This window comes from Colletotrichum karsti, assembly GCF_011947395.1.
Source record: "Colletotrichum karsti strain CkLH20 chromosome Unknown Scaffold37, whole genome shotgun sequence".
Classification (NCBI taxonomy): domain Eukaryota; kingdom Fungi; phylum Ascomycota; class Sordariomycetes; order Glomerellales; family Glomerellaceae; genus Colletotrichum; species Colletotrichum karsti.
In genome coordinates this window covers 462,422-488,227 of record NW_024065937.1, presented here as the reverse complement: position 1 = coordinate 488,227, position 25,806 = coordinate 462,422, and the positions used below count along the sequence as shown (strand labels likewise).

At 54.7% G+C, this 25,806-nt stretch overlaps 5 protein-coding genes across 5 annotated transcripts; 1 reads left to right on the top strand and 4 right to left on the bottom strand.

The window, feature by feature from the left end:
* Window positions 1-1,528: 1,528 nt before the first annotated feature.
* On the top strand, window positions 1,529-4,396 carry CkaCkLH20_10073 (transcription factor; the record flags this gene model as incomplete). Its single annotated transcript, XM_038892788.1, has 4 exons — window positions 1,529-1,732; window positions 1,801-2,517; window positions 2,570-3,647; window positions 3,699-4,396. The coding sequence occupies 4 exons, from the start codon at window positions 1,529-1,531 to the stop codon at window positions 4,394-4,396; spliced, it is 2,697 nt and encodes an 898-aa protein (XP_038742037.1).
* A 699-nt stretch (window positions 4,397-5,095) lies between these two features.
* CkaCkLH20_10072 (MFS quinate transporter) lies at window positions 5,096-6,896 on the bottom strand (the record flags this gene model as incomplete). The annotated part of the gene is made up of 4 exons (XM_038892787.1): window positions 5,096-5,330; window positions 5,384-6,219; window positions 6,281-6,653; window positions 6,715-6,896. 4 exons carry the CDS (start codon window positions 6,894-6,896, stop codon window positions 5,096-5,098), a joined length of 1,626 nt encoding a protein of 541 aa, XP_038742036.1.
* A 5,192-nt stretch (window positions 6,897-12,088) lies between these two features.
* CkaCkLH20_10071 (uncharacterized protein) lies at window positions 12,089-13,363 on the bottom strand (the record flags this gene model as incomplete). Its single annotated transcript, XM_038892786.1, has 2 exons — window positions 12,089-12,585; window positions 12,637-13,363. 2 exons carry the CDS (start codon window positions 13,361-13,363, stop codon window positions 12,089-12,091), a joined length of 1,224 nt encoding a protein of 407 aa, XP_038742035.1.
* A 3,130-nt stretch (window positions 13,364-16,493) lies between these two features.
* CkaCkLH20_10070 (kinesin family protein) lies at window positions 16,494-19,855 on the bottom strand (the record flags this gene model as incomplete). Its single annotated transcript, XM_038892785.1, has 4 exons — window positions 16,494-19,479; window positions 19,540-19,656; window positions 19,713-19,752; window positions 19,816-19,855. 4 exons carry the CDS (start codon window positions 19,853-19,855, stop codon window positions 16,494-16,496), a joined length of 3,183 nt encoding a protein of 1,060 aa, XP_038742034.1.
* Window positions 19,856-21,496: 1,641 nt separating this feature from the next.
* Window positions 21,497-25,066, bottom strand: CkaCkLH20_10069 (immunoglobulin I-set domain-containing protein; the record flags this gene model as incomplete). Its single annotated transcript, XM_038892784.1, has 5 exons — window positions 21,497-22,788; window positions 22,838-23,423; window positions 23,471-24,191; window positions 24,240-24,673; window positions 24,764-25,066. The coding sequence occupies 5 exons, from the start codon at window positions 25,064-25,066 to the stop codon at window positions 21,497-21,499; spliced, it is 3,336 nt and encodes a 1,111-aa protein (XP_038742033.1).
* Window positions 25,067-25,806: the final 740 nt, after the last annotated feature.

The following is a 25,806-nucleotide window of genomic DNA, read 5'->3' as shown; positions in this document are numbered from 1 at the left end:
CGTTTTCCATGCGAGCACATGGTTCGAACTCGAATAAGAAACTGCCCAGGTCAACGCTGTCGTTGCCGGGGGCAAGCCATGGTCTTCCTCTATCCGGAGATCAAGACCAAGACCGTCAAGGTGCTTCCATGAGTCGCTAACCTCATGGGATTGCCGTGTATTGACACCAGCACCGCCGGGACGTTCGCGGCTTTGACGCTTACTACTAGTAGTCGCCAACAAAGACAAAGACACACGCAAGGGCTCGGCTACGCATTCTGACGGCCTATCCGTCTTTGACACAGCGCCCCTCCCGCTAGAGAAGCATTTGCTTTGCTTCGAGGTTTGCCATCGGGAACACCTTGACCTGGAGCTAGAACATTGGAACCCTCAGCTTGGAACATGTTCTTTTTTCTCTCATTTTTCAGGTCACCTTGTTTGAAAACGCCTCCAACGCCCCGATCCCTGACGACCTCGACATCGAATTTCATCGCGTCGATTCATTGGATCTCGAGCAAGCTCACCTAATCTCGTTCCCGTCTGGTTGTGGGATAGGCCACCGGTCAAGCCTGAATGCTGTTTGGTTCTCATCATCTGTCTGATGAGTTGAAGGTTCGGTCCTGTAAGGTACTCAAAATTCACCCACACCACCACAACCCAATCGCTTCACACCATCACCAGCCCCAGCATCAGCAGATTAACCGGCTTCGGACCAGAATCCTCGACATCCACGGTCTAGGCCTCGGCGCCGGGGACTCAAGGACTTGATTGTCTTGGAACCGGGGCGACTTCTGTCTTGTCTCGCGCAATGTGTCCAGTTTGATACTGTCTCTGCCTCCAACTATTCGTACCACCAGCCCGACCATCATTCTTCCATTCCTTCTCGACAACTTCGTCTTCGTCGAGATCATCCTTCCAGTGCCACATTCCTCCATTACCGACCTGAGGTAACCATAGGACGGGCTAGGTTCAGCGGCCCCGGACCTTCTAGACTTGGTCCCGACTCACCTGCATTCCAGTTCCATTCCTGCTGGAACCTCAGAAACCTACCTACCTAGCAGCACCCCACGCCGCCTGCCCGCATCCCGACAGACTGGTACTCCACTGGACACCACTGGACATTGGGATTGAGGTGAAGAGTCCCAGGTTTGGACTTTGGACCTTGGGCTGGGTGCTTGGAGGCACCGCTAAAGTTGGGTGTCACCTCAGCCCCCCGTCAGCCCTCCCACTAAAGGCAGGCCCGGGCTGCCCCCCATAAGGTACCTGCCGCTGCCGCTGCCGTCGCGGAGTGGCCCCGTCCAGTCAGTCCAGTCCAGGTCACCTCCCGTCACCTTTGAAGGTCCCGTCCCCCCCAACATACCCCCCGGACCCCCTTGGCAGGACCCAGCACCAAAAAAAGCTCCCCTAAAAACGCGGAAACCTCCATCTCTCAACGGAAAACCCCGTCGCGACATCATCGAGAGTCTGCGTCTACGTCTACGATCCCCGTCCGCCTGCGTCAGGATCTGCTTGTTTCCTTCTGCCAGACATTCGCGACACTGAGGCGATCATGCCCGGTCGCCCTCCCAAGCGACCGGCGGAGGCTGGCGATCCTGCGACCACAGATGCTGACACGGCTGCTGCTGCCGCTGTCGCTGCTGGCAAGGTGAAGCTTCCGCGCCTCGATAAAGGCGGCCAGGAGGACTTCTCCTCCGTTGTTAAGAACCGTTTGTCTTCCTACACGAGGACCGGCCAGGCTTGCGACAGATGCAAGGTGAGTCTACATGGTCGATACAGACGTAGGTCTACCTTCGTTGTGCTGACTGGCATCCTGCGCCAAAGGTCAGGAAAATCAGATGCGATGCTCTCCCCGAAGGATGCTCCCACTGCGTCAACCAGAACCTCGACTGCTTCGTAACCGATCGCGTCACCGGCCGAACCGAACGACGAGGATACATGCAAGAGCTCGAAAGAGAAAAGACCGACATGCTCAACCATATTCGCGACCTCGAGAAGCTGCTTGAAAACACTGGCACCGAAGTCAAGCCTTGGAACTGGTCCCCCTACGGCATGGCCTACCCTCCTCCTGGTGTGACCTACGACCACATGGGCAACGCCATCGAGGATCCCGCCGAGAAAGATGCCTGGACCAAAGTAGGATCCGTCTGGGTCAAGAATTACAACTTCAAGCCCGCTGCTGGCCGTTCGTTTCCTCGCTCCGCCCTTGAATCACGCCCTGCCCACAACCACCTTGGTGTTGGCTCCGACAGCGCACCCCTCAGCTCCATCAAGGGAACTCAGTTGTCCATCCTCGGAACCACGATAGACGTCACCTCATTCGACGCCCCCGACATGGACGAGCCCGTCCCAGACGCAAAGATCTCCCAGCCCTTGTACAACAAGTCTCTGCAGTCCTTCCTGCAGTCATGTATGAACATCAACCCGCCAGTCCAGATTGAGCTCCCCTCGAGGAGCGATGCCTTCACCTACTCCGAATGGTACTTCCTAATGATCTGGCCTTTCCTCCCTGTCCTTCACAAGCCATCATTCATGAACATTGTGAGTTGACACGTTTCGACCGCTTTTGCCAGATGCTAACTACTCCTTCCAGCTGACTCGTATGTACGACGAGCCCGACTTCGAGCCGTCCGTTCCCGACCTGGTCATGGTGCACATGGTCTTCGCGACAATCTACTTCCAGTACGGCGTAAGGAATTGGGAACAGCAAGAAACTCGTTCTCAGCTCAACGAGCTTTCCAACAAGCACTACCACTTTGCTCTGAGCAAGATGTACGACCTGGCCTCGGCGCAATCCGTCGCCGCCGTCCAGGCCATGGCCATGATATCTGCTCACAGCCGTGCCTTTCCTAAGCCTGGCTGCGGTTCCATGGTCACCAATTTCGCGTTCCACTGTGCCATCGACTTGAACATGCACCGCGCGGCCAAGGCTCCTGGCGAGACGACCAATCTGGAAAACGAGATCCGCAAACGGACTTGGTGGACTATTCTTACCGTCTATGTCACCCTTAACGGCCGCCTCGGACGTCCAATGCCGATAAATGTCGAGGAATACGACGTGGATTTTCCAGAACCCATCGCAGACGAGGCACTCACGCCCGAAGGCGTAGACGCGTCGGTGACTACACCCTGCACATACCATGTTGGTCTTGCTGGCTTCAAGATTGTGCCTCTTTTCATGGAGATGTACTCCAACATCTACAGCGTGAAGCGCGACCCGAAAAACTACGCCGACGTCGTCAATGCCTTGGAGGAGCAACTCCAGATGTGGAAGGACAACCTGCCCGAAAACCTGCAACTCAACCTGTCCAGTCAGTCAGAGCACGAAGGACGCATGTATGCTCTGTACGTCCAGATGTATGCCCTGGAGTTCCGTCTTTGCCTACGGCATCCGTCTGTGGCCATGACCAGCGACCGGAAGATGCAGCTTGAGAACGCCCGTATCTGCGAAGAGACTGCGGCGCATATGCTGAAGGCCATCAAGAGCCTACTGAAGCTCAAGTCATTGGATACGACATGGTATCAGATGGCAGTCTACGGCGCAGCTATTTTCACAACTCTGGTAGCTCACTGGGAGCGGAGGTTCGAAACGACACCCAGTCAGATCGCCAGCATTCGCGAAGACATGAAGGATTGGATGGAAATCATCAATGCCACAGTTTCCCTCCTAGGTGAGACCGACGCCCTCTATCAAAGGAAGCACATGACTAACCCGCGCCCAGGAACGGGAGCCGGCATCAGCAACGAGATCAATCTCATCATCGAGAGAACCATCAGCTGGATCGAGCACGACTCGAAACAAAAGGAGTCTTCACTTGCCCCGACGATCAAGCCCGACCCAGGAGACTCGTCGTCACCTTTTCAGCTGGCCCCCCAGTCTCAGGGCACACAAAACCTGGCCGCCAACGCTGCTGAGACGGCCGCCAAAGCGTTCTATGCCGACTCAGCAAACCAGAACGGAAGCACACCGTATCCGTCATTGGCGTACGCAGAGCAGCCGGCGAACAACAACATGGCGGCCGCGGCTGGCTTCGAGGCAAATAACGGATACCCGTACACGCCTGCAGTGCAGGCGACCAACGCGGCAGACGATAACTCGGCGGAGACCAATCCTCTGATCGCCTTTGCTTCCCAGGCGACCCAACATGTGTCAGATCCTACGGGCTCGGCCGCCGCTGCGGAGCTTCTATGGCGGCAATCGGCGTCTCAGGGCAACACATGGCACGACTGGACAGCCGCCATGGCCGACAGCCAGGATAGATACAGCGCTAACGCCCTCCTCACATTAGGCGGCGGCTCTAGGGATCCGGGTGCGGTGTCGGAAGCCGCAAGTGTCGCCGATATGGCGGCCGTCACAGCTGCTCCGGTAGGCCAGTGGCCTCTTCTTCTCTTTGATGGCGCGGGTACTGGGGGCCAATAAGCCATCGGTCCTGATGCGCCACGATCAAACGGGTACATTCTTGTCATAATGTTATAGAGCAATGTTAGGCGTTCATCGAGGTCGTCATTCACGACGGGGTTGCTACGGTTTAGCAACAGGAAAAGGCACAAGGCATGGGAGGGAACATGAAGCCGAAGGTTTCGGTTGATCATTTGGGGCAAACCAGTCCCCGGCAATGAGTCACTGGCGTTACCTTTTGGCTGGGCAAGTCATGATGGCATTTGTTTTCGTTTATGCAATATACCAGGCCACACAGGCGTATTGAGATTCCCACTATCTTTCCGCACCTCAGTGAGTCCTCATCCGTTCAAACCCAGCCACAATGAAGAGTATTAGAAAGTCGAAGGAATCTGCACCCCGAAAGCAGGAGCCACCACGGCCATCTTCTATGACTATCGTCGGGTTCTCTCGAGATTCATTGCAATGAACCATATGTGTTTTCGTTCTTCACCATATGCAACGGGTCTCGAAACAGTGTTTTGGTAAAAATTCAATTTCGTCATCAAAGGCCTGCCGTGGCAAAGGCTCTAGAGATAGGTATCAAAAGCCAATAACATGCAGGTGTCATCAACTACGCTCTCTCCCACATCATTCCATCTAAATGCATTCGCTTACACATCTTCCAGTTCTTCATATTACGTATCAACTCCATGAAAACACCCGTTCACAACATCCCGCTTAAGCACTCTCCTTGCGGACGTGGTTGTACGGGTTGTTGGAGGACTCGACCTGGACCTCGACGGGGGTCTTGTGGTCGCTGGCGTTGTCGACGGCGAGGTTCTTGTCGGAGTCGTACTCGGTGACGCCGAAGAGCTTGTCCATGTGCTCGAGCGAGACACCCTTTGTCTCGGGGACGAAGAACCAAACGAAGAAGAACATGGAGAAACAGAAGCTGCCGAAGATGAGGTAGGTTCTGGGGACTTGTTAGCACGGTTGTGTCAAGTGATGTTCATGGCCATAACTTACCCGTAGCCGTGGTTGCCGACGGTGGCCAGCATGTTGGGGACAGTACGGGCGACGATGAGGTTGAAAAGCCACTGGGTGGCAGCGGCGAGGGCAACGTTCAGAGAACGGAGACGAGCAGTCGGGATCTCAGATGCGTAAATCCAACAGGCGGGACCCCAGCCAAATTGGAAGAAGGCGGCGAACAAGAAGATAGCAACCAGAGCCATGTATCCGGCTCCCGGGACCGGCTGGCCGTCGACGGGCGGAGAGATACGGACGTAGAGACCGATGTAGAACATGGCGATACCCTGGGCGATGGAGGTCCACAGCAGCGAGCGACGACGACCGAGAGAGTCGGCCATGAAGAGCAGGAAGCAAATGCAAGCAAGCACCTTGACAATGCCGTAGACACCGGTGGACAGAAGAGGGGTGGAGCGACCGGTGACACCGAGATTCTTGAAGATGGTCGGGGCGTAGGTGTTGATGGCGTTGGTACCGGTCATCTGCTGGCAGATCATGAGGAAGATGGAGATGAGGGCACGGTTGCGGTTTCCCTTGATGGTCCACATCTCCTTCTGCAAGTTCATGAAAGTGGCCTCGCCGATGAGTTGTCTCTCGTGCTGAAGCTGGTCGACAATCTCCTGGAACTCGTCCTCGAGGTAGGGATGCGTTTCGGGTAGGTTGCGAAGGACGGAGAGACCCTTCTTGGACTCTTCCCATCTGTCCTGGCGAGCAAGCCATCTCGGAGACTCATTGCAGAAGAGCATGCAAACGAGAAGGAGCAGACTGGGCAGACCCTGGATAGCCAAAGGAAACACGTACATCGTCTTTCCGGACAGGTTGACTTCGGCACCGTACTAGGGTAAAGTTAGTAGGCTATTCGGGGTGACACAGTGTCGGTTCCGAGTCATCACTTACATTAATCCAGAAAGCAATCATTCCACCGGTGACGATGAACAGTTGGTACATGCCGGTAAGGAGACCACGGATAGCACGGGGCGCGTTTTCTGAGACGTAGAGAGGGTTGATACTGGAGGCGGCACCGACACCGAGACCGGAGATGAAGCGACCGACGAAGATAGGAGCGAGTTTACCGAGAGACGCGGCTTGCATGGCGACACCGACGAGGATGACAGCAGCGACACCGACGAGACACCACTTGCGGCCGTATCTGTCGGTCAAGGGGGAGGCGATGAGAGCACCAACCAAGCAACCGGCTTGGAGGGTGGAGACGATGTTACCAGTAAGGTTGGCGGTTTCGACCTTGGAAGCTTCTCCCAAGCCGTAGTCGCTTTGGATGAAAGTCAGTTTTCCGTCGCCAAGCTCGCTGTGTATGGATACGGTATACTTACTTCATGAAAGGCTTCATGACAACGACACCACCGATGACAGAACTGTCCCAACCGAAGGACATGGCACCGAAACAGGCGGAGGCGGCGAGGGCAAACACTCTCCATCCGTAGATCTCGGCGGGATCGGTTTGCATAGCATCGTTCTTGACGATCTTCTTGAGAAGACGTTGCATGGTCGCCATTTTGACGGTTGTTCTCTCTGCAACAAGCCAGGCTCTGGCGGGTTGATGTTGCTGCTGAGCAGATTCGGTCGATTGGACACGACACCCTTTGGTGGTTGGACCTCTACAAGCCGATGAGTTGGCGGAGAGAGGGGTGAGGGGTGTAGGAGAGTTGTAGGCGAGCGACGAGGAGAGGAGGAAACATTGGAAGTGAGGAGGGTGAGATGGTCGGCCTAGATATATCAAAACCCCAGGTCGGTGTTTTCCTTCCTTGCTGGTCCCAAGTCTCCTCCTCTCAATGTTACCGGGGACCCCTCACAGCCAAAATAGTCAGCAATTTGCCATCCACCTCACATTGGATGCAACAGAAGTTCCGCAACGGTACAGCGTGTGCGTGAGGAGTACTTCTCCGTCCAGGGCCTTGGTCGCAATCGCTCCTGTGCGTCCGGACAGAAAACCCCTGCTCCGTCCATCCAGTCTCTCCTACCGTCCATCCACCAACTGAAGCTAGCTGTGCCTCCAGAATCCCCAGGAAATCGAGCCTCAATGAATACCAAGACGGACGGCGAATTGTCCATGGGATTTTCCACCATTCACAGGGGAAGGGAGGATAGCCCGAGAGCGATGGACCGACGGGGGCGGCAGAGGAACGTCTTGGCCTTGGGGCTCGCGTTTTTGCGATCAGCCGACCAGGTTGTTCAATTGGAGGTTTGGGTCAAGCGTGGGACTGAGAAAGCACTTTCCGGGGTGTGCGGCGTGGCAGACTTGGTGTGGTGGTGTCTTCTCGCTGTGTTTTGGATGGTCGTGGCGGCCGGATGGGATGCAGCAACAGGCACATCAAGCATGGCCATGGCCGGGCTAGTCTCAGAGCTTTGGCTCGGCAAGCTAGTCGAGGTAGCCGGATGGCACTTCACTCAGACCGGACGACAGGCCGGTAGTAGCCAAGGGATCAACATGGGCCCGATCAACGCGTTCGAGCAGTGAAGGCAACAGCTGATGTCCATAGATATCGGCAAGTCCAACGTGTTTTGAGTACCTGGGGTGATGGTTCATCGTATCCATGCGGCCATCTTTTAGAGTTACCGGCAAAAGACATTCGAGATGAGACCGGGGACGGGAAGTGCTACTCTATACGGCACAATTGCTGTCAAATCTGTGGCGGGTCAATGGTGGCAGGCGGCAGGTTAGCTGCAGAATCTTCTCCGCGAACTAGCAGTCAAGCTTAACAGGAATAGAGGTGATTCTCTGGGGCAGCTCTGGGGACTGTATGGGGCCCCGGGTGCCCCAGGTTACGAAGGACGCAGCGGATATGAGAGGTGAGAGAGATCATGGGTGAGTGAGCTGACGGGAGACTCACTTACGCTGAGCAAGTGACTGAAAAGACTGGGACCTCCCCCCGGATGAGTGGACGTGGCCATGCTTATTGCGGTATAGACCACCGAGCGATGAGCCGTTCCCTACGATGAGAATAGGGTGTGATTTGTTGGAAGATGCGGTCGTCTCGTTTCAATCACGAATTTAGGCTGCTGGTGGGGGTGGAGAAAGAGTTGCCAGAGGAGACGAGGCAAAATTGCAAATGAACAAGGGTAAGCAAGTTGGTCAAGGTATTGGAGACAGGGGGGAAGCAACATAGTGCAGCTTTAATGAGTTTAGACCGTATGTATGATCATGGATGGGACATGTTCACGGTACAAGCACACAGGGGGTTTGGTAGGAATGGGACGATGGCGACGATGAGTGAATCGTCTCAGTTGGCGGCAGCAGGCTGACAATCCGGTAAGGATACCGAGGACGAAATCGTATTCAAGTAAAGATACAAGATTCGACTCATCGCAGCTTCTTGGAGGCCTGATCTTCATAGTGGATTCTGCGGAGAGCGGGCGCTTGCGAGAGACAAAGGATGGAGAGCATGGAGAAATATTGGAGATCGCGGGGGTGTAAATGAGGGGCTGGCACACATCGGACATGGGGGCCGCGCCGTGCCAACTGGAGACGAACACCACCACATCACTTCAGAAGAGACTTGCACAATGGAAGACAACTTTCAGATATGGAGTGGCTGGATCACTGCATTATACATGTCTCTGTCGATGAGTGGTCGGTTGGAATTGGCGAAAGTGTATGCCCAACGAAGACGCTGCCACTCTTCTGGATGCTCCAACAGTAAAGTAAACACGACTCAAAAGTCACCGTTTATGGCTTGATTGACGAGTAAGTGATACGGACAACTTAGTTCGGATCCTCAGAGTCTTCGACGAATCCCGGCGTACCAGAAACTGAAGACGGTGTGCCAAAACATGCCTAACCCAGGCTGCATTCCTCCCCATCGTGTCCTCCATCCTTCATGGCCAACCCCAACGTTGTGGCGATGGGCCAAAAGTCTTGGCTTTTTATCGCGAACCTCTTTCATTTGACGGAAAAATTCATTTGCGTCGCTGGCCTGGTGAATTGAATCTACTCTAGTCCGGTTTGGCCTTCATGGTCCGGATACATCCAGCTGGTACTCAAAAACCTCGATGAAATCTCGGCGGCATCGACATGAATCACATTTGGTTTTATCTGTTCCTTTTGCTGATTGATCACATACATACATACATCCAAACACGGCTGAGGCACACAGGGCGCTAATGAAAATGTTCGCCCAACTCGGCAAACATCATGCGATGCCACATACCACACTGGCTTATGTCCTGCTTGCGGACCCAAACTCTCGGGCCCTGCTTGCTTGCCAAACACCAAATTGACAGCTTTCAGTCTAGACCAGCCATGCGACAAGGTAAGCGACCGATGGCTCGGGTTCGGATGCATACCTGTCGCGTTTACCCCAGCCTGCGTCTCCCATCTAGCACGACCACGGCCAACGATGGGCTCGTTTGTTCACATCCATGAGTCTAAAATTGTCGCTCTACAACATCTTCATGAATAACAGGACGGAAGAATTATATCTCCAAGACTCGACGTTGAAATTCGATGCAGGCCATCACAAGAGCCTCTGCGCATGCCCAGCTGCCACGCCTCTTGTCTCATGTGCCAACATTCTTGGTCGATATTCTTGCGTCTTTGAACACCCCAAGCATTTTACAGATGCTGCACCTTGACTCTGGTCGCCAAGACTCTTTTCAATCCGCCCATGGCCCGATTTCTATCGTATGAAGATGGAAGTTGACTAGCTAGCAGCAATGTTCTCACGAGGATTCTCGTCAGCTCGTCGAGGTAACATCCGCCATATTCGGCGCATTGACGCGTGAACACTGGATCATTCTCATTCAGAAAAGAAATTACCATGCTCTCACTCACCCAGATCTTTACTTCCAAACCTCTTCCCTCACATTGACAAGCTTTAGATGACTAGCAAAAACGAAGTCTACCTCGCATCCGATACTCGATAACCTCTCCCGACTAGCCAGATTCCAGAAACAACACTGGGATTCATCGACGACGAGTTATCATCCCATCGATCTTTAATAAAGACTTGCTCATACACCATACGTCGGAGTGGGAGGGACACGGCCGAAGTTCCTGGGCCAGGGCTTCGCTACAGATGATCAACAACAGCAACGTCAATCTGCTGGTCCTTTACGCGACTTCGTGGTAGACCATCGCGATGGAGTGATCAGCGGTCTTCACAAGACGAAATAATGGTAGAGCTGTATGCTTCATCATCGATATCAGGCTCGCAATTAGGTCGCTAGCCTGGCTGACTGAGCGAATGAGATCCTTTGGGTAGATGCGCTTTCTTGTCATTGATACGGAGCACCCATCGTTGAGATCGACTCGACTGGCCTGGCCTGGTCCGTCTCTCCATGAGATAGGGCTGAGGCGAATGTCGATTGGGAATGACCGACTCCTACCTACAACACGACCTCCGTGTCTTCTTCGCAAACTCAATGCAATTTACGCTCAGCGAAATCGAGCTTTGGCGCTCAAGGGAAAGACATCTATAGTAGCGACGGATTCTCAAACGAAGGACGAACATCCCCTCGGTCCCCATTCCCGCCAAGACGGGTGTCTCCTATAAGGATCGTCGAGTCGTTTTCATATTCGCGTACAACCTCTTTTGGGGAGAAGAAACGGTCGAATCGAATCCAAGAACCTCAAAATCGCGAATAGAGCGAACTCGTGATTGGTTGGTCTGAGAATTCGATGGCACAGCAGATGACAATCCTGCACCCGCTAAGTCCGAGATGGACACCCTCTCGCTGACAGGGGAGGATGATCAACACAACTCAGCGAGCATCGTTCCCTCCTCCATAATCCAATGGCCACTGCTGTTGGCCATCACAGGTGAATATCGCCTCTGCCCAGTCCGGATCACAATCTCGTTGGGCCGAATATCCATAAAGTTCTCAATGGTCGTGCCAAGAGACAATAGAGAAACTCACGCCGTTGCCTTCACCCACGGAGACAGTTCCAATTGGAGGACTTCAAAAATGAATGAGGCGCATCGATTCTGCAAGACCGAGTTCTCAAAATGTCCAACACGAAGTAGAATATCCCGTCACGCGAAGCCCCGGCGCGCCGAAGAATCCAGCCAGCATCTCGGTAACAGCCAGCTCCAGTCACCGATCCTTGGCTCTATCGATGACCCCTTCAATCCATCGAGAGAGGGTTGCTTCCCCTAAGCCACCGCCTGCAACTCGGTGTCCGCGACCCGAAGATACCCTCCCTCCTGTCTCGCCCATCCCTTGACCAACAATGAAGGGTCCAGGGGCCTCGAGGCCTGTGCAGGCTGGGCAATCTACACGGGAAGAGATTCCTCCTGTCGCCAAGACGCAGATGGCTTTTCCCGCATGCCAAGTAAATGCCAGCTCAAAAACGTGGTTTGAACATCGGGGCGATGGGAAAGACGGACGGGAATGGGTGTGGATGAATGGCGGTTTCTTCGGCGCGAGTTGGAAACTTGCGCCTTGGCAGACCGGAAAAAGCTGTCGAGTCAAATACGTACACGGAAAAACAAACACGGCTGTTTGCGAGGTGGCTTTCATCCAACGTTGTTGTATTGAATCATTATCTCAACTATAATGTCGTTATCGCTCATAACCTGCCAGTAATATATAATAAGGGAATTATGTATAAGAAGTAGTGACTTGGGACTCATCGTCCGTCACATGACTTGTCAGATGGCTCCATCAAACGCCCTCAGTCATCCGTCCTCAGGTCCTCGATCCGGATCTTCCAGGCGCTGATGTGAGCCTCTATTCTCTCTCTCTCATTTAGTTGAGGGTCTTCTTGGCCCAACCAAGGCGGTTGGAAGCACCGTCAAAGACGACGAAGGCAGCCTTGAGCGCGACGTCGCCGAAGATGTTCACACCGATGCCGGAGCTGCTCTGGAGACCACCGAAGCAGGTGCTGGTGCTGACGGGGGCGTAGTTCATGTAGCTGGCGGGGATGGTGACGCGGGCGCTGCCGACACCGAAGGTGAAGGAGGGAACGGTGGCGGAGCAGGGGAAGGTGTAGCCACCCTGAGAAGAGTCGTACTTGGCGCCGGTGATGCCCTTGTAGTAGGCGGTGACGACGGACTGGGGGAGGAGGAGGAGGGTGGTTCCGGTGTCAGCGATGCCGTTGAGGGAGGTAGAGGTGAAAGTGGCGGAGCCGACAGAGTAGCCGGAGGAGGTGAACTGCCACCAGCCACCGGAGTTGTCGATGGAGACATAGGTGATGGCGCCGGTGTAGGCAGCGGTGTCGATATAACCGAAGTTGTACTTGCCGGCTGTGACTTGTTAGTATCGAAGCCCTCTTATTTTTGTATAAGACTACTCACGAGTGTTGTGCTTCAGGTCGGCGGTGAAGAGGTAAGCATCGAGCTTGGACTTGGCAGTCTCGAAGAAGGTCTTCTGCTGGGTAGGGGAGACGGTGTTGATGGAGCTGAAGCCAAGTCCAAGGAGACCGTCCAGGTCGCTCTCCTCGCTGAAGGAGCTGGAGACCTTGGAGGCAGCCTCGACGGCCTGGCCGGTGACGGACAGACCGCCGACGGAGACGGTGTCCTTGTAGACGATACCGCTGGAGCTGGAGCCATCACCGTAGGAGATGGACCAGGTGGCACCGGTGAGGCGGGAAGCGGTGCTGCTCTTGCTGGGGTCGTAGACGGTCTGGCCGTTGCGCTGGCTGGACGGGGTGGAGGTGGAGAAGACCCAGAGATCGGAAGATCCGGTGTCGAAGTCGAGGGTGAGGGTCTGGGCCGGGGTGCCGATCTGGACGGGGCTGAGGTACTCAACGTCGTAGTCCTGGGGCGTGGCGGCCACGCTGCCGGTGGCACGCTTGGTAGCGCCGGTGGAGGTGATGTTGGCGATGACCTTGGAGAGATCCTCAGGGAGAGGAGCGCCGTACTTGCGGTAGGCCTTGGCCAGGGCAAGAGGGCCGTTGCGGACGTAGCGAGGGTTGCGGATCTGCTCGACGCTGAATCGCTTGTCGTTGGCGTTGGCCGCGGGGAGACCGGCGGCGGTGGAAGCCAGAGCCAGGCCGGCGGTGAGAGCCGTGATGAGAGTCATTTTGACAATGGACAAGAGACCAAGAAGCCGAGAGAAGGCAGAAGAGAGGATGAGGACGAGGACGGAAGTGACCGATGAGGATGAGGAGGAAAAAGACGAGATGAACGGGTGAAAGTGATGTCCTTATATCCTCGTTGTCGACTCCACGATGGATCGTCGGTTTGTGGGAGGAGCCCACTTGGTTGGATGGGATATCGCAATATTACTCGAGTCGACCAGCGTTCACGAGGCTCTCTGTGCCAAGATGTGCCAACAAGGGGATCAACAAGTCAAGCTTTCAAGGTGTCCGGCACGAGATAGCCGGGAGAAGAATACCACCTTCCAAGAGGGAACATCGTGCCATAGTATCATAGCCAGGCTGCCTGTCGCGACTCCATGGACAGAAAGGCGCAACCGGGCCTGGTGTGCATCGTGATTCGAGAATACAGACAGACCGGCTTAGATGAGAAGAGAAGTAGTTCAAAGAGGAAGGAAAATAAGAGAAAATGCGGCGCCAATAACGGCTCGACTGACTAGCAACACCACACCAAGCAGGGGACCTTGACGTAGCTCCATTCCTCCCGCAGAGCCAAATCGCAACTGCCAGCCTATTCCCGGCCTGGGAGCGGACGAGAGGGGTGCAACCTTGGGCCTAAGCTTTTTCACAAGTTCCCAGCAGCGGGAGACTAGTTGAAAAAGAGGCAGGTCGAATACCCCGGGCCAGCCAAACCGCGGCTTTCCGTTCGTCCAAGGCAGGAGATGAGATGAAAAACAACAGCAGACGACTGGAGCAGCTGATGGAGGGGCCGAGGAGGAGGGCGGGGAGGACCGGGCGGAGGAGAGGAGACTTCCTCCAGCTTGATTCAACAAGGAGCCAATGCCGCAGCTGAAAGGCCCCTTTATTTCGAGATCCTTGTTGATCTCTTCTCTCGCGATGCGGCGATAGCCCAGGAAGGCTCTTGAGTCGAACAAACTTCAAGGGCGGAAAAAAACCACCTACCTACTCGGGACATGACTCCGGGAGTCGCAGACCGAATAGCCCATGGGGCTCCGAGACACAACCGGGCCTGACCATGCTCCGATATGCATCTTGACCAACTCGGAGTCTTCAATCTTCCCAATCACCCCAGCTCAGCTCAGCCTTCGTGCGCCTCGGCATTGCAAACAAGCTTTACCGCCAAGTCTCCACCCGCAAACCCGCATGCGAGCGACGAGTTCGATTGCGACCTCCAAGCATCGCCAAGTCTGGGGCCGCTCCAGGCACACGATCGAAGCCAAGACGGGAAGAAAGGCAGGACAGCTGGGGGGGGGAAGCGAGGGTAGATGGAGGGGAGATAGAGAGAGAGGGATTCACATCCCATTCGTGTTCCCGCCGTCGTGCATATTCTCTGTGTCAACGGTTCCGAAGAGCGGGATTCGGATACCGTTGCCATCTTGGCGATATTCGCGCCTTGCTATTGCTGTCATGACGTGCTGGCGGCTATGCTGCACCGGCCTGGACCCTGTCCCCCGTCGCATCGTCTCATTGACTTTGTGCGTATCTGGAGTCCTGAAGGGGTCGGTCACCTTTGCAAAAGTTCGCGTGCCAGTTTAAACTGAATTCTGCCCAGGTCTCCATGACGAAAGCCGTCGCGTGAACCTTCGTGGCCTTCCTCTTTCCTGATTCATCTCTCGCTCCGATGTTCAGTCGTTTTAGAGACGAAGTGAGTTGACGAGTTTCCTCAAAGGCTTTGGTTTGGATCGAGAAAATTGCCGAGTCAGCCGGTCTCCCCCTCCTGGTTTGGAGATAAGGAAGTCTTTTCAGCTCAAAGCAGAGAGCGCCAGCCACCAACCGTTCGACATCGCAATCTAAACAGTGGCGAGAAAGCTCTTTCGACTTCCCGATAAGAACCGTTGAGCGGAAACCACACGAATAAGCATGATTGAATTAAGATTGCGCCGTCGGGGGATTCAGCTGCTTCGACTTGGGTCTTCCCTGGTGTCTTCCTTAGGTAAAGGAACCATTTCATTACGTACCGTGAAGCTCCTTAGGTAATGCCATTCATTATCACCGGCCCACAATCGCTGCATCCATGATTGTGACCATCTTAGCGAAGCGGAGGTGGAGCTTAGTTCGACGTCCCAATTGTCCCGTGCTTTTTGTTGTTATTGTTGTCGTCGGTTGTTGTGGTGTTGTCGGGGTGTTCATGATGGTGGTTGCGGCTGTCATCTGAACTCGAAGAGACTCCGCGCTTGTGTCACAAACCCGAACATTGTTATTATTATACCCGAGGTCTGAGGTCATGGCCGTCGGTGGTCTAGACTGGAAGGCTCTAAGCAAGATGCTCTGGACGCAATAAATTCGGCGACGTTGCTTAATGATGCCGTCGTCATATTTCATTCCGCTGTTGTCCTGGCCGTCATCTCGGCCCTCCAAGCTCGTTTCATTTGTCGGGTTGCATCTTCACCGAATACCGCTATCCGCAGATTCCGACTCTTCTTCCGACGGGCTCTCACTCACTTCGGGGAGATGATACCGCCCGTGTGGAAACTTCCATCGGCGATGCGAAACTTAGAGTCGTCCGGTCATGGTTTTGAATTGCGAGAATCGCGAATCGCGAATGAGATGACGAGGCGTCATCACCAACCGGTTATGTCGGATTCCACCCCGCCGCGGTAAACGACCAGAATGTTAGAAGTTGCCAAAAATACCAACCGCTTGCGAAGACCGCGGGCGAGGCTTTCAGTTCGATTTAACAGCTGAAAGTCAAAACATGACCTCACCGGCCATGGAGCATGGTCTGCCCGTCTTCGCGCCGACACGAACTTCTGCAAGCCAACCAGCCACTTGAGCCACATAACACGGCCACTCGACCGATTTTCATCCCATCCTTGATCGATCACAGAAACTTTCCGCTCCAAGAACACATGCATTGTCATTATATGAATTGTGAATATGACCAGACCAGGACTTATTGATACAACAGCCTAACCAGGCTCTTCGACCAGACCCGCCAGACGATGTGTACAGCCAAAAGATGCCTCGATGAGTACTACAAACTGAACCAACAGTGCCCAACGCCGTCATATGGGGGAAGCGAAAACACAACCGAGACTCCCCATCAATTGAGGGCAACAACCAAATGGGTATGATGAAACCAGGAAAATGAAATCAACGCCAGCCGGCCACCGCCGGTCTGGATGCCTTCTCTATCTTGCCATTGGCCGCGAGACTGCCGATGGTGATGCGCCTGTTCCCGAACCCGGCGCTAGCGACTCTGTGTTGCTGTGGGCTTCCTCCGTCTCCCCTCAAACTGCCTCCGAGGTGCATTCTTCTGGCTTGACCAGCAGTGAATGCCCGATCTCCTCGGACGTCAGGCGGCGAGCACGTAATGGGTGGCGAGAGTCTCCGCTCAGCACTAGCTCGTCGGTTTCTCGAGATACCGTTAGTACTGCTAGCCAAGGGACCGGAGAAGCTGAGTGATGCTCTGTGGTGTGAAGCATTCGAGTTGATGGAGGAGTGTCGCTTTGCGTTCGACGACGCCGTACCCGACACGGAAGAGATGCGGCGATGGTCGCCACGAACCTTCTTCATGTTCTGCAACGCGTTTCGGATCTTTCTGGGGTCGATGCTAGGAGACTCCGAGTCGGAACCGGAGGCCGCGTGGGACGAGGGCGGATTGTTCTCGTCAGCAGAGAGGCCGTTTCCTGAGAGGGAGGTCCTGGGTGGCGGGCTAGCTCTCGCGATTCTTGAGCGAAAGGCTGGAGGAGAGAGGTTGGAGGACCGGTGAACGTCAAGGGCTCGCAGAGGAGCGGAGCGACCGCTGTCAGAGAGCGGCGACGAACCATAAGAAGCCGACATGATCGGAAGACTTGTCGGGGATCCGGACATGGAACCAACAGATGACACGCGGGTCGCCCCCTTGGACAGGAACCCAGCCTGAAATCTGTTGGGCTTAGCCATCGGCATGGAAGAGGTCTCGGGCAGCTCCAGCGTGGGACTGGAGTCAGAGATGGAAGAGGTGGTGTTGTCGTCCGTTTGCAGGTAAGAGGGGAGCGCGGGCATCCTCAACGGGGGGCCGAACTTTTCGGGGGAGTTGCTCTGCTCTGGTGTCGAGTCGTACTTCTTCGGCGTCTTGTCGTAATCCGCTAGGGTCCCTTGCTCCGTCTCGTCGTCCCTCCAGCGAACCGCACGCTTGAACTCCATCTTCTTCTTCACGGGCGTGAAAGAGACCCCTTTACGAGGACTTCGCGGAGCGCCTGCCTTCTTACGACGGGGTGAGGACTTGAGCGGTGATGCGTGCGTCTTTTGCGGCGAAGGCTCGGGGGCCGGGACGAAGGCAGGCTGTGGTACAGGCGCGATGTGGTTCACAACCGCCTTCTTGCGCTTCGGGGTGCCCTTCTTGGTGGGAGAAAACTTCTCGATGGGGATCTTCGCACCGTCGGGCTTGACGATATGGGATGCGGCTGAGAAGCCAGCCTCCAACAGTCGGTTGATGATTTGCTTCGCGTGCGCGACCGCATCCTCTTCGTTCATGGCAAGTGTATCGGCGAGGGAAGCAAGCATGTCGAACTGGGCCGTGAGAAGAACCTGCACCATGGCGGCATCTCCTGCTTTGTCCATCTCCAGAACCTCCCGGTTGGCTTCCCGACCAAAGTTGGACTTCAGAAGTTCTGCCTCGCGGGTCAGACTGTCCACCTCGGCGCTATCAGCATCACCTCCTGGCAACTGCTGCAGGCTGTGATGCAGCGCGGTATCGATGGCTCGCTCCCATTTGGTATTCTCTAGCTTCTGGTGAATATGCTGGCGGCTGTGCTCCAACTCAACCATGATACCCTGCGCAGTCTTGCGGATGGCAACAAGAGGCGGGGGCATCATGTCTTCCTCTCCCCTTGTGTCGCAGACGGTGTCGAAGGACGCAATCCAGGCAGAAAGGAGACCGATTCGCCTCTCGAAAGCCCTCAGCTTCTTCATGTTGTGAATCTTGTCCTTGCGCTCAGAGCCAGAGTTATCGTACGCCGCACGAATACGCTGGATTCCCTCGCGAGCGACGGAGTCGCGTTTCTCCATCTGCTTGCGGAACTTGGCGTAGAAGATCTTTTCGGCATCCTTCTGCTGCGCCTTGAGCTCGTTGATCAACGCCATCTGCTCATCGATCTTGACCAAGAAATCCTTCACATGTCTATTCACGTTGAAGACGTTTCGGGTGACCTTGGTCTGGATGTTTTTGGCTCGGTTCGCGTATCGGAGGGTGTTTTGCGTCTCGTCGAAATGCACGCTCGAAGGACTGACACAGACAATCATGACCGTCTTGCAGTTGCCGCCGAGGGAGAACTTGAGCAGTCGAGTGAGTTTGCTGTTGCGATATGGTACGTGGTTGCGCTTGCGTGGGTCGCACAAGGCGTTGATACAGCTTCCCAGAGCCAAGAGGGACTTGTTGATGTTTGCACCTTCCATGAGGCGCTCGCCGCGGTTCTTTGTGGCGCTAGCACGCTCGCTGCCTGCGAGATCGATGATGCTGAAAGTAGCCATGGTGTGTGGTTCGTTGACGGACGCGCTGCGGTCCTTTTGAGCGACGTTGATCTGGAGGACGGCGTGGGATCGCGAGGATGTTGCGTTGGCTTCGGTCGGGGAGACTGTGCGATACTCGTTACCCTTAACAATCATGTCCATGACCTCCTGGACGTCCTTGGGTTGGTGACTCGTCAGTCCAGCGACCGACACGGCCTGGTTCGAGTCCTCGCGGAGCATCAATCCCTGTTTGCTGCCTCCGGGGACCAGCAGGTCGCGGATGGTCTCGTTGTAGATTTCGAGGTAGGACAGGGTGACCTCGGTGGTTTTGTCCTGGCTTCGCTCCTGGATCTTCTCGAACAGTTCCTGCATGGTGAGGAAGATGATACCAGGATGCTGCGATGTACCGGTGATGGTATGTGTCTTGCCGCAGCCGGTTGCGCCGTAAGCGAAAGCGGTAGCATTGTATCCGTCCAGAACGCTGTCGATCAGCTGTTTTGTTGTTCCCTCGTAGACATCGTTTTGTGTGGCATTGTCGTCGAAGATTCGATCAAACATAAAGGTCTGGTCCTTGACTTTCTTGCCGTTGGGGACGACGGATCGGCCAAATCTGTGAACTGGGTTGTCCTCAGGAGGATCGAAGACACTGCAAGTCTTGTGTCAGAGCGGAACGGGGAGGATCTGGACATGGACATTCATCACTCACAGGCACCTGTCGTCGACAACCTTGATTACGGGTCGAATACCGCGTGTCTGGAGTTTGGGAGGCGCAGCGGCAAGAGAGCCGTCGCCCAAGAACATGGTACCCTCATCGGTTCGTGTCCTGCTCCTGGTCAGCATCGTGCCACGATTCTGTTGATCTGTATTGGATTGGCCTACAATTGAGCAGCCTCTCGGATCGTAAATGGTCGCACTCGAACTGTCCATGGCCCAAGTCAGCGTTCACGTCAGGCAAGATAGAGCCAGTAATGGTCGGACGAACCTGCGACCGTGATGGACGACGCTCCGGGGTCGACGACCATGTTGTCTGTTGTTATGATTCTCTGTCGTCTCGTGTTTCGCGTGGAGAAGAAAAGAAGGACTCGGAGCCGTCTCAGGTAGGGTAAACAAGAAGAAATCGAGGTCGAGGTCCAAAGCTTGGATTTTTGGTCGGCTGAGGTGGTGCAGCAAACGGAGTCAAATCAAGAAATAAACAAAGCCGCTCTGCAGCGCGGACCAAGCATCAGCAGAGAGGAACAGAGGAGGGAGAAAAGAATTAATGAGATGGGCGAAGCAGCTGTTTGGTTAGTGAATGAGGATTGCTTCTACTGCTTGGTCGCAGAGGACTGTCGAGGAGGACGGGAGTGGATGGATGCTGCAGATGGATAAGAGATTAAGTAAGGTAAGGCAGGAATGAGCGTGAATGTCTCGAAGGGTCTCTCTCTCTTTCTGTCACCGACTGGGCTGCAACGCTCGGCTGCTGTGACTGACGTTTGTTGTGTTTTTTTTGGGGGGTTCTCAGTGCCGCGTTGCCCCTGACGACCGGGAACGTTTTTAGCGAGGCATATATGGGTCCGCTAGTCTGTTTTGGTCCTTTTGCAGTCCACATTTTGATGGACACGTGCGAATGAGGGAAGGCGCGTCAGACGCGCCACACTCCACTCGTTTAGAGGCTGATGAGGCGGCTTCAGCCACAAACAATGTCCACGTCTTTCCGGTCAGGTCAAAGGAAGGACGACTCAAGGAAATAACCACCCAACCGTTGCACCTAGCGGAAGGTATTCAAACAGCCATGATAGCCAATCATCCAAAGAAAAATCGGTTACTGTGATCTAGCCTCGTTTCAGATTCACCAATTGCGACCTCGAATAACGACGATTTGATGCTTTGGATATCCTGTCACTTTCTGATTCCTCCACCCAAGGACGTCCAAAACCTCAGTCTTCTATCACAAGACTATTCCGTCAACCGTGTCAAGAAACCATAAGCTTTCCCATGTTGAACCCGTCCAGGCCGTCTTTATCTTGTTACGAGACCTTTGCCAGAGCCAGACACGAGAATGAAGCTTTCGGGGTGTTGCGGGTTCCTGACGAGAGTCTGGTAAGCAAGTGGTGAGCAAAAACGCATGAGGTCGGTAGGTGAGTTTCAAAAACGACATAGAGGACAAATTGCGTCTCTGCTTCCGAAAAAGAACCGATTAGTACTACTGAGCCCATATCATCCTTGTTTTCTTTGTTATATTATTCTACGCTTTTCGTTGTGATCTAACTTGAAGAGTTGCCCACTTTGGCCCAGACTGAGCTGGTCCTAATCTCGTTCCATGCCACTCGACGACACTGGAGACTCTCGTTAGCTGATCACATCCTTTTCGACTGCGAGGATGGGATGCTACCGAAATGGCACTACTCGTCGTCGTCGTGGAATTTTAGATAACGACTACAGCCAAGGCCCAACTGCAGCGCACCATATTGTGTACCTATCCGGATGAATTCCCCTTGCCCGCCTTGTCATGTCTCAATTTGGTCATTTGTGCCTCCAGTCTCTCGAATTGTCGTTATGCATCTTCTCCATGCCGAAAGAAAGAGATGGAGAATGGGGAGTTGACAATCACGATGGCTGACGTTGCATATAGGATACTCCATGTTGGTCATTAGATACTTATTGATATATCAAAACCATCTGCCTCAGAACATCGTCAGGAAGACACCCAGAGCCATGGCAAACACCCCCGTCATGACACCGTTGGCCCACATCCTCCCACCGGCGTTCTTATTGTTCGTTTTTTGCGCGAGCCTCGTCGCGTTCTCGTTCCCGTGACCTCCCACAACACCCGGACTACTCGTAAACGTCGTCTGGTTGTACTTGCCCTGCTCATCCCGCCCGAGCAAGAAGCTCTCCGGGGGTCCGAGATACGACTTCCTCACGCCTCCAAGGTCAACGACGACCTTCTGCACGATAATGTTCGGCATGAGGGCCCAGATGCGCAGCGTGTAGGCTCCCTCCTGAGTGACGTTGAACGAAGTCGTCGTGTAGTTGCCCGTCAGGCCCCAGACGGCGTCGCCCACGGCATACCCCCAACCGTCGGGCATGTTCTGTCCCTCAGTCTTGCCAACCGGTCGCACCGTCTTGGGCTCCGGCTCACTGCCCCCAGTCGGGTACAGGGAGATGCCGTACTCTAGTGGGTTGCCATCTCCAAGATAGTTGGAAGACGGTGAGATGTACAGAGTGACGTTGGCTTTGCTGGTGTTGGTGAAGAGGTACATGTTGTACTCGAGAGCCGGGCCTTCACCGAGCTTGATCTTCTCCGAGTCGGCCGGGTACAGTCCCACGCCTCCCAGAGTGCGACCATAGTTCTCGAAGACGTGGTACTCGAGACTATGGTTGCTGCTGGAATTGGATGTCGTGGGCGAGACAATGTTCTGGTAATGAGGGCCTTCGATGGATACGTGTCCATCAGACTCGACGAAGCCCTTGGTGAAGTTGGACGGAACAGCCCGGTTGACGAACGGGATGATGACTCTCTGTCCCTGCCCAGCATATCTCTCCAGTCCTCGGCACGGTGTTGTCACGTTGATGTACACCTGCGTCGCGTTCGGGGCAGCAGGTGCATTCGCCCAGTCGATCGACACGTAGATGCGAGCGTCAGTTCCGTTGTCGCCGCCTACGGTGCCAGTGTACTGCGATAACTTGACCCATGGTTGCCACGGGCTAGCCTTCCATTCGCAGGCCTGCGTTCCGCGCGTGAAGATCTCAAAGTAGCGAGAGATCGCGCCGTACGGGTCGAGAGGAGGCGTAGCGAGGTCGTTGGCGGAATTGGTGTGCCATTTGTCGTCTCCTTGTACGCTAGCATTGGAACCCTCAACACCAACGCCGATCTGGCCACCCAGAGATGGGAATGCCGTCTGAACGAAGCGCATATCGGGCAGGGTGTTTCTCATGGGCTGTTGCCAGTAACCGTCGTATCCCAAATGTGTTTCTGCTCACCGTCAGCATTACGTCTTGGGCGGGGTATCGAACGGACTTACGGTCAAGCATGTGCTGCCACTTGCCATCGAGCAGGTTGTTCCATCTAATGGTCAGGTTCGCATCGGCAGCCAGCAAAGCCCTGGACTCGTCGATGACGTCGTTGGCCAGGTTCCGCTTCTGTCCAGCGTACAGCTGATTCTTGGCACCATTGATCTGGATCTTGTGAAGGATCTCGCCTGCCATGACGGGATGCAGGATCATCTCAAAGAAGGCGGCTTGGTATTCTTTATCGAGAGAGTCGTAAACAGCCTGGGCCTGCTCGTGAAGAATGGCCCACTGCTCAAGAACAGCATCGGCCTCGTTGTAGTTGATGACCGAGTAGGTCTGGGGCTCAACGAGCTCGTACTTTCTGCGAGCAGCGTACATGCCATATCTAGTCATGATTTCGGTAATGTTTGAAGCGTGGTCTGCGCCAAACTCACGATCAGCCCAGGAGTTGAGCCATTCTTGAGTGTTGTCAGGCCCCCATTTCTCCGTGTCATACGCCAGGTCGAAGAAGTGGCTGATGGGGATCTCGAGAGGCTTCAAGTCGCCGACGTTGACGATCCAGATCCTTCGGGCATTGCGTGCGTAAGCCAGGTACATCTGCATATGTTAGTTAAGCACCTATTTTTAAGAAATCTGGATCTTACCTGCTCGGCGGTCTTCTCCAGCTGAATGGTGTTAATCCACTTGTAGTCGCGAGGGTCGCCAACGTAGTCAAAGTGGTAGTAGACGCCAGCACCACCGCTGCGGTCTGTCTCGTTCGTGAGAGGCAATCGTCTGACATTACCCCAGTTGTCATCGGCCCACAGAAGAGTGATATCCTCAGGAACGTGAAGACCCTTCTCTTGGTACGACTGCACTTCCTTGTACAAACACCACAGGGACGGCACAGTCGAGACATCCTCAATCTCAAGTCCTTCAGCAATGATCTTGCGCTGGTTGCTGACAAGCTTCTCAAGCATAGTGACAATAGCCTCAACACCCAGGTTGCCCTCGATAGCTGTGTCGCCAGTACCTCGCATGGCCATTGTCCAGAGGCTGTTGCGGGCATATGGCTTGGCGCGCTGCACACCGTAGCGGAAGTACTCATCGATGGTATTGTTGTTGAGGTTATAAGCCCATTGACCTTGATAGTATGTCCTGAACTCATTCTGGGCACGCATCAGAGGCTCCGTGTGAGAACCACCGAGTACAACCTCGTAAGCGTCCAATAGAGGCTGGTTGTAGGGGTCGTCTACATAGAAGATGCTGCCCCAGAGGGTTGGCCAAAGGTAGTTGGCACGAAGACGAAGCAGGAGCTCTCCCACGAGGCTGTAGAAGTGCTGGTTGTAGGGGGCGGCATTGTTCCACGTGTCGTTCCACTGGGTCCTGGCTTGCCGTTAGCAATGAACGTCAACATATTAGGGTAACACATACGACACCCAGCTGGAAAGACCCGGCTGCTCATCGTTCAGGAAGAAACCACGGTACTTGACCGAGGGTGAACCCTGGACCTTGCGCTCGGGCAGAACGTAGATCTCCGTAGCCTTTTTTGTGGGAACATCGGCCCAGAAGTACCAAGGGCTGACGCCAATCTGCTCGCTAACATCGTAGATGCCGTAAATGGTACCTCGAGGGTCGCTACCGGCAATGACGAGGGCACGAGAGCATCCCGCGATAGGCTCCTCGACCAATTGGCTCACAAAAGCCTCCCATTCTCCCTCGACCTCACTCACGTTGAGCTTCTGGGCCTTGATGAGGTCGTCGATGAACTTGGAGTGGCCAATGGTGCCAGCAATGACGACCGTAGAGCTAGGAGCAGGGTCGGTATACTTAGGACCGGAGAAGGTTTGCTTGTCCTCGACGCGGAACTGGGCCAGTTAGCTTTCTGCTGTCCTTGTGTGTCGTGAGCACCTCCAGACTTCAACGTCCTCACTGAATTCATGATAAGTGTCACTCACAATGGTGTTGTTGCTAACATCAACCGGCGCAAAGCTGTAAACGGCGGGATTTGAGCCACTCTCGCCGTTGCTGAGTGTGTAATTGGTGCCGGTGACACGGCCAAAGTCCAACGCTAGATCGCCAGCAGCTCGAATAACGCCCCAATAGTCGTCGCTGGACACGAGTACTTGGCCAGCTTTGACATTGCCACCGGCAATCTGGAAAACGTCGGGGGCACTCTTCAACGAAACGATGGCTTGTTGCCCAAGAGCCGAGACCAGAGGTGCCAGGCTCGAAAAAGCCACCAGAGCAATGGACTTCATGATGGAGGAGGTCAACCTCCGCTCTTCGGACCGAGGCACCGAAACGATTCGACGGGTCTGCCTGTTGGGTCTGGAAGAAGACGACAACTCGTCGCTCGGAACTTTACGACGAGAGGGAGAACGCGTACACCAAAGGCGCCCAGGAGGGTAGACAACGAGATTCAAGGGGAAGAATTAGCACGGGAAAGGACTCTAGCTCTTATATAACCCCAAAGAAGAAAGCTCACTTGAGCGGGACGATCCCACCCTCAGGCCAGGAACGGTTGGAGAACCAGCCCGGGATGATGCTTCCATGGGGAAAGTAGATTGAACAGGCATGGCGACGTAGCATCCATGAGCACACATAACCAGTGGTATGGCACCACAGACGCAAGAGCTGCTCTGGGGCCAGTAGAGGGCAACATTTGCACGCAGGGACGGTCGTAATTAGTCGTCTTTCCGCATGGGAAGATCGTGTCTGACCGACGGGTAAAGAGGGGCTCGAAGAGAGCAAGCCTCTTGACGACGGGCCGGAGAGAGGGCCGGCCAGTGTCTTGGCCCCTGTGGGAAGAAAAGCCGTCGTTCCACGAGGTGAACAAAACCCACGAAACCCCAGCCTCCAAGATGCTTGAGTCGAGCTTCCCCGCAGCCCGGCGCACCGGCTGCTCGAAGCGAGCGAACCTTGCCGACATGTTTACCCCACGTTGTTTGTTTGGATCAGGTCACGAGTGCCTACTTGCCGTGTGCCGAAGAGGAGATCT